This window comes from Ranitomeya variabilis, chromosome 5, assembly GCF_051348905.1.
Source record: "Ranitomeya variabilis isolate aRanVar5 chromosome 5, aRanVar5.hap1, whole genome shotgun sequence".
Lineage (NCBI taxonomy): Eukaryota > Metazoa > Chordata > Amphibia > Anura > Dendrobatidae > Ranitomeya > Ranitomeya variabilis.
Window position 1 is genome coordinate 563236721 of NC_135236.1, and position 8517 is coordinate 563245237.

General features: G+C 41.3%; 1 protein-coding gene across 1 annotated transcript; it reads left to right on the forward strand.

Moving 5' to 3' along the window:
- Positions 1-4423: 4423 nt before the first annotated feature.
- SMIM32 (small integral membrane protein 32) lies at positions 4424-6182 on the forward strand. Its single transcript, XM_077261177.1, has one exon. The coding sequence runs from the start codon at positions 5401-5403 to the stop codon at positions 5728-5730; it is 330 nt and encodes a 109-aa protein (XP_077117292.1). The 5' UTR covers positions 4424-5400; the 3' UTR covers positions 5731-6182.
- Positions 6183-8517: the final 2335 nt, after the last annotated feature.

Genomic DNA, 8517 nt, shown 5'->3' on the forward strand with positions numbered 1-8517 from the left:
TTAAAGTTATTTATATAGCCTTCGACATATTTACAGTTTAAAACACAAAAGTCCTAAGTAATAACAATAACAATAATACAATAATTAAACAGAAATAAAACTACCCTGCTCGTGACAGCTTACAATCTACACTAAGTATTAATAATAACAATGATTAAATCCCCCAAAAAATGATCCTGCTCGTGACAACTTACAATCTACAATGAGGTGAGGGAGATAAAAACTGCAGGGGAATGTATTTACAATGATGTATTTACAATGATATTACTGAGGTTTGTCAAAAGTCATGGAGGCCTGAGAACAAGGAGGAGGAGGAGTCCATGGTCAGTTGTCCTCTTGGTGAGGACACGGAAGTATCGACTGTTAGCAGTCTTGCACGCATAGCTGAGTTTATGTTACGCTTCCTTTCCTGTCATCCTCGAGTTCTCAAAATTTTAGTTGACAGGCAATACTGATTGTTGACAATTCTAGACCCATGCTACAAGGACAACTTTATATCTCTTATTCCAGAGGCAGACAGGTGTACTACAATATTGGAGGACCATAGGGCCCTTCTTGCTGAATTATTAAAAAAAATTCCCATCTGAAAACACTGGCAGAAGAGGTCACAGTTCATTGGCCAAGCAAGGAGTACAGATGAGAGAGACACAACTACAATCCAGCAGAGGCAGTGGAACACTGACAAAGTTCAGGGAGAGTTTTCTCAGACCCTCCCATCGCCCTGGCCCTGAGGCGTGGGGGACTCTCACAAGGAGTTCAAAGTTTGGGAAAATGCTGAGGGAGTACTCTGATGACCGTACCAACGTCCTCTGTCATTCCTCTGTGCCCTTTAATTATTGTTTAGCAAAGCTGAACATGGAGCATGAACTGTCTCTCTCTACTGCGCACGTGCTCTGTACTCAGGTTCATGGAGCACACAGTGCCTCGCTCACTGGGCACATGGCTCCTCGCTTTCTGGCAGTACCGCTTTTACTGGCTGGAGCAAACGCCTTCGTAATACAGAGACAGAGTACAACATCGCCCAAGCATTCCCACTCTGCTCCTCAGACTTTCTATGTGTGCAGTGACTGCCTCTAGGCAGATGATAATGGTGGTAGTAGTAATTGGAGCATTTAAGACAGTAATGAAGCAGCCATAACAACTTGAAAGATAAGTATTTTTACCGAGATACCACACTGTTCGATATGTGGCCTGTATTTATTAATTTTTTAAACTAAAATAGTGCACCGAACTAGGGTAACAGAAAGCAAATACAGAAGAATGTAGGTCTGAATTTGCACAATTTGTAGGCCACGAATACATCAAACGTCTGACAGCGATACCACACTGCCAAATATGTGGCCTGTATATTTTTCTATGCAAAATAGTGCTGTACATAAGTAGAGTAACAGACAGCAAAAACAATGGAAAACCGGCCTAAAATGCCAAAACTTGGAGCACGCAGATATGAGGCCTGTCACGGAAATACCACACTGCCAAATATGTGGCCTGTACTTTTTGGGGGGTCTGCAAAATAGTGCTGTATATAAGTAGAGTAACAGACAGCAAAAACAGTGGAAAACTGGCCTAAAATGCCCAAACTTGGAGCACGCAGATATATGAGGCCTGTCAAGGAAAAACCGCACTGCCAAATATGTGGCCTGTATTTTTTATTTTTTTCAATACAAAACAGTGCTGTATATAGTTAGAATAACCACACTGCTTCTTCCTGCCTGTTGGGGTGATATGCCTCCTTTCCCATGTGTGCTGCTGTCCTCACTCTGCATGTCCTCCTGCCAGGTTGGGTAAGTCACTATGTCATCCACCACCTTGTCTTCCACATCCGCACCCTGCTCCTCCTCCTGCCTTTCTGGCAATTGTGTCTCATCATCTTCCACCTCTTGTGACACTTTCCCACCATCGCCTTTGTGTCACCATGGCTGGTCAAAGCTTTGGGCATCGCTACATGTGATCTCATCTGTCCTCACTTCAAGTTGACCACCGAGAGTCCGGAATCTTGAAAGTGAAAACTGAACAGCTCTTCAGAGTGTCCAAGTGTGGGATCAGTTGTATCAGGGCACTCGGCATGGTGGGAGGAAGGAGGATCAGGGTGAAGAATATCCGTGCTACACTCACGGCTACTCAGACTTGATCATATGGAAGACATGGTGGTGGTAGTGGTGGTTAAGTGACTGGAAGCATTATCCGCTATTCAACCAACAACCGTTTCAGACTGCTCTGGCTTCAATAGTGGTGTGCTGCGGTCCCCTAGAAACTGGGACAGGAAGGTCGAGCGAGAAGATGTGGGTCTTTGTTGTGGCCCACTTTCAGCTTGGCCACGGCCTCATCGTCTGCATGCACCATCAGCATCACATCCACTTCCCTGTCCCTTGCCCCTTGCCTTGCCAATTTTAAATGGACTACTGCAGTATTTCAAAAGCTCAACCCAAATGTATTTATTTGGAGCTAAATTATATCTGATCAGTATGCCTGCAAAGCTACGAATTTTCAAACACAGAAACACCAGCCCTCAGCCTGACATAACAGACTGTATTAAATTTTTTTTTTCCTTTTGGGTGAATTTATTAAGAAAAAAAGAGTAGAACAAGGCTAGCACACAGAACTATGCTACGTATGCCTGCAAAACTATGATTTTTAAACAGATACACCAGGCCTCAGTCTGACATAACAGACTGTATAAATTTCTTTTGGGTGAATTTTTGAAAAAAAAAAAATTAAAACTGCAGCTAGGTATATAGTAAATATGCAGCAGTGTGGATATGTGGACTGATGTGGATATGCTGTGCCCTGCCTGCCTAGCGCTGCAATCTCGGGACCCATGAATTAGCCCTATAAAGGACTGTTGGTTTCTCAGTAGTTGTGGACTGAACAGTTGCAGACCCTACGATAACTCTTAAAAGCACGATTCTGACGATATCTCAGCAGTAGCTCTCACTACACTTGCTGAATCTGGAGATGAATGCGGCGAGCAGGGCAGCGCCAGGTCTCTTATACTCATGATGATGCTGTGCGGCCAAGCCAATCACTGCACGACCATAACAAAGATGGCTGCAGCCTCTCTGACCTTTCCTGGTGCCTGTGCACTGCAGTACGTTGCTCTGCCCTCCACAGGGCAGACAAACTACACCTTCGCAGGAGCCACAAGAAGAAGCAAAGAAGAGGACGCCATCGTATGAAGATGGGAGGCGCCAGACCCGGACCGCGATGCCCATCGGACCAGACAGCACCGCGACCGCCCCTGGGTGAGTATAATATGACCTGTGTATTTTCTTATCTTGCAGGATACATCGGGGGCTTATCTACAGCATTACAGAATGCTGCAGATAAGCCCCTGATGCTGGTGGGCTTAGGGGTGACAGATTCCTGTATAATAAAATATTAAAAAATAATATAACTGACTGCAATGGTGCAGCCGGGCTCGGATTTATGCTGCCTGTGGTTTGGGCATCATGAATCAGGTGGCAAGCTCCTGTAACTGGTTAGGTGGTGTGTCCCAATACTTTATCCACATAGTGCATGAATGATGAAGCTTGTGTATACTGTATTACCTACTGTATACTTTATATACAGCTCTGGCAAAAATTAGGAGACCACCACCTCAAAACCCTGTCATGAACAGCCCAATCTCCAGACCTGAACCCCACTGAAAACATCTGCATCTGATTACAAAAGTAATCAAGAGGATGATGTATAGTCACAAGCCATCAAACAAAGAACTGCTTAAACTTTTGCGCCAGAAGCAGTGTGAAAGACTGGTGGAAAGCATGCCAAGACGCATGAAAGCTGTGATTAAAAATCATGGTTATTCCACATAATATTGATTTCTGAACTCTTCCTGATTTAAAACATTTTGTTGTTTCTAAATGATTATGGACTTTTTTTTGCATTATTTGAGGTCTGAAAGCACTGGGGTTTTTTTTTGTTTAATTTTGACCTTTTTCTCTTTTTCAGAAAAAAATACAAAATGTATTGCTTGGAAATTCAGAGACACGTTGTCAAAAGTTTATAGCATAAAAGAACAATCTACATTTTACTCAAAAATATACCTATACAGACAAAAATCAGACAAACTCAACATTTTGCAGTGGTCTCTTAATTTTTGCCAGAGCTGTATATTACAATATTTCAGGATGACATGTTGCTTTTGATAATATATTCAGCAGATTAATTAGTTATGAAAAATGAGTAAATCAACTCTAACTCTCTGAGTCATACATTATGAGGAAACATACGGATAACATTGGTAATGATGAACATATGCGAGTTATTTGTACCTTAAGGCATAACAAGAGATATAAAAATACTGTATTTCTATGCGTGGGTATTAAATCCAGAATGTAAGCTGTACGCAGTGCTGCGTTATCTCGCCGCACACAGAATTTACCACATTTATCTCTGGCAGGATACAGAAATATGTATGAAAACCATGGCCATTTACTGTATTACAAAGTGCTGAGGAGGTAAGAGATTTAGAAATGCCTGGCATCAAGCCAAATCTAAATGGCCATGTAAAAGCAGTTTGATTAACTAGAATTAACATACTGATTGGCAATCTGGAGCTGGTGCTGCTGCCAATCATTACCGACCTCCTGTAATAGGAGGCTAGGACCACGAAAGCAAATAGGAGATTAAATCCCCATGTCGATTTCCTTTTAATATCAGGAAACTGTGAGATATCACATCGCCCAGAGAGATTCAGCACTGTGGTGCACACAGCTCCCCTGCTGCAAGCAATGAGCTTCTGCTGGGGTGTTAGCTGCTGGTCACCAGCCATGAGTGTGTACACTGCCTGCTCAGACCTGCTGCCTGCTGGCAAAGCACACAGCTCCCTGACACCAGGAACTTTGGAGATCAGATGTTAGTTCCAGCAGGGTCTCTGGATTATTCACCATCACCACTTGGATTACATCAGAAGGAACAATTCACAGCAGTATAGAGGGGCTGTAGAAAAAAAGCCCCTGCATTTACTGAAGGAGCTGGCTATTGTCTACCATGGGTATGACATACTGGATGGATGTGACATTGTGTGCCCCTGCTGTAGTGCTCTACTGAAGGGGCACACACCTGCCTGGCCACCACAGGATGTTCTCAGCAGCTTTTTCTGGGTCCTTCTATGTTTCCATTGATAAACACAAATCATCCCTGGAGTTGAAATTTAAAGGAGAATATTTCTAAGTTGATCATTATATTTGGGAGGCTTCAGTGAAAGATTTTAGAGGAAAATCCTCCACAATCTTCAGGATTACTTGGAATACAATCTCTTGATCGAATCAGACTTCTCAATGAGCTGCTTCCTGTAAAATGCATCTGGATTTGTGTAATTTAGAAGAGTTTTTGGAAAGATGACAATTTCTCAGGTTTTCTGGCGCACTGAATGTCTTTGAAGAGCATCTTCTCACTATGATCATGTATGGAGAGATGCTGCTAAACTCTAGCAGTGCTACTGAAGCCCAGGTCATGCTCCAGACTAACACTCCGTACCTGAGCAGTACTCAGAGACCTGTCAGCTCCTCAGCCTTCTACATGTCTACAGCCAGGGTCCTGAAGGAAGGGGAGATCAACAAACCTGATCTGATGACTTATATCGTCCTGTTTCTCCTTCTCTTCTTATCTGTGTCTCTCATTGTCCTTTTCATTAACTGTCAGCTCCGGAATTCTTTCTTTGCAGGTTTACCTTATGACAGATCCCTCAGAGAAGCCAGGAGTCCTTGGAAGACACAGTCTGTCTGAAGCACACACAGCCAGTATCTGGGACACATTTTCCTAGGATGATTTTTCTATAAAAGTGGTATGCAGTAAATAGCACAAGCATAGATGTCCTTAGATGAAGTAACCCACTGTCACTGATAGAGTCATTGTTATAGTCAGCATCTTTTATCCATGCCAAAGCATTAAGAACCTATGATGTGATTCTGTTTAATAATCTTATTTCAAGCTACATTTCATTATATTCTGCATATTTATAATGGCTTTGTGATTTCTGGATTTCTTGATAATTGCATGATTCAGATCGCCTCCTTTCTCAATGGACATCAGATGGCACAGTAGGAGCATCACTCCATGCTCAGGGAGCTTGTGGCTTGTTGTCACTCCTGAAGAACCAAATTGCTACCTGAGAATAATAGCTGACGCATCTCAGAACATGTATCTAAATAAATAAATAGCAATAGCTCCTTTCTTCTGGGGAACACAGTGTTATTATTGGTCTTTTTTCTGCTACCATGACTGTATTACACCTTTTATATGGGCTTTGCCAGGATTTCATGTAGTCGTGTCTGCCAGGAATAACTATTCCAGCGACAGTTGTAGGATAATAAGGCTACTTTCACACTAGCGTTAACTGCATTCCGTCACAATGCGTCGTTTTGCCGAAAAAACGCATCCTGCAAAAGTGTTTGCAGGATGCGTTTTTTTCGCCATTGATTAACATTAAGCGACGCATTGTGACGGATTGCCACACGTCGCACCCGTCGTGCGACGGTTGCGTCGTGCAGTGACGGACCGTCGGGAGCAAAAAACGCTACATGTAAAGTTTTTTGCTCACGACGGTCCGCTTTTTCCGACCGCGCATGCACGGCCGGAACTCCGCCCCCACCTCCCCGCGCTTCCCCGCACCTCACAATGGGGCAGCGGATGCGCTGGAAAAATGCAGCCGCTGCCCCCGTTGTGCAGCGGAGACAATGCTAGCGTCGGGAACGTCGGCCCGACGCACAGCGACGGGCCGAGCCCGACGCTAGTGTGAAAGAAGCCTAAGCTGAATTTCCTAATTTATAGAGATGTTGAGAGATGCCAGCCTAGACACAACTCACTATAAGAAATGTGTGTTGCTCAGGAAATACATAATGCCTATCCACCACCTGTAATCAGTGGCAAACCTCACCTTGTTCCATTCAAATGTAAACCCAGAATTAAAACAAATTCTAAGAACATTTTGCTGCCTAATATTTTATATTCCCTGGCCTAATCCTAGTGGGTTGTCTACATGTAGTACCGAAGGCACATTTCCCACCAGCTATTTTCCTGCAATGAAATGCATAGTGGACTATATAATGGTATTTTTAAATAAAATCCCATCAATGCATACACTAATATTGTAATACCTAAAATATTACCCAATCAGCACATTAAGGATTAACCCTAAACAAGCCACAACGAGATTTATTTATTACCCAGTATCTAGTAAAAGAATACTGAACAATAAGCTATGTGCCAGTTTTAATTTGGGTAATGATTTACAGATGGTACAAGATTTGGGTAGCCTCCAGCATTACGCCACTGTGCAACTAATTGATTTATTCTTTATTATACGTAAGTGCAATTCGTCAACGATGTACAGTTTCCCAAGCTTCAGGAATCCAGGAGTGATATTTTTCTGTACAGAATTCATAACATTTCTTCATTAAATTTTGCTTTTTAATATATACATAAACAATATGTAAAACTCCTATCTAATTTCTATACAGTATATCATAGTATTGGTAATGTAAGTGACATGATTACAAATGCATTGTACACACAGAATTTTGTAGGGAATTTGATCTTCTGAGAAGTAGCACACATAATTATTTGTGAGTGTGTGTGTATATATATATATATATATATATATATATATATATATATATATATATATATATATATATGTATAGAGAGAGAGAGAGCAAAAAATTGGAACAGCACACATATAAAAGTACTATGGGTGTAGGGCCTTTCAGCAAGGAGTCCTCTCTGTGCAAAAGGATATAGATTCAGAACAAAGAGGCAGCACTCCAGTATTTTCAAACATACATGTATGTACTGCCCCTTTTTTTCTGAATATATATATATATATATATATATATATATATATATATATATACAGTATATATACACACACATATATATACGGTATATACTTCTCAACCAATAAAGGAAACACCGAAATACCGCATCCTAGATATCACTAAATGAAATATTCCAGTTGCAAATCTTTATTCATTACATAGTGGAATGCGCTGAGAACAATAAAACATAAAAATGACAAATGTAAATCAAAATTATTATCCCATGGAGGTTTGAATATGGAATGATACTCAAAATCAAGGTGGAAAATTAAATTATAGGCTGATCCAACTTCAATGGAAATGCCTCCAAAGAAGGAAATGATGCTTAGTTGTGTGTGTAGCTTCCACGTACATGCCTGCTCCTGATGAGATGGCAGATGTTATCTTGAACGATTTCCTCCCAGACCTGGATTAACCCCTTTACCCCTGAGGGTGGTTTGCACAATAATGACCAGGTCAATTTTTTCAATTCTGACCACTGTCCCTTTATGAGGTAATAACTCTTCGTGATAGTGGTAAAATTTATTTAATATGACTTGAGTTTATTTGTTAAAAAAACTGAAATTTCGTAAAAATTTTGAAAATTTCGCGATTTTCCAATTTTGAACTTTCATGCCCTTAAATAACAGAGATATGTCACACAAAATACTTAATAAGTAACATTTCCCACATGTCTACTTTACATCAGTACAAATTT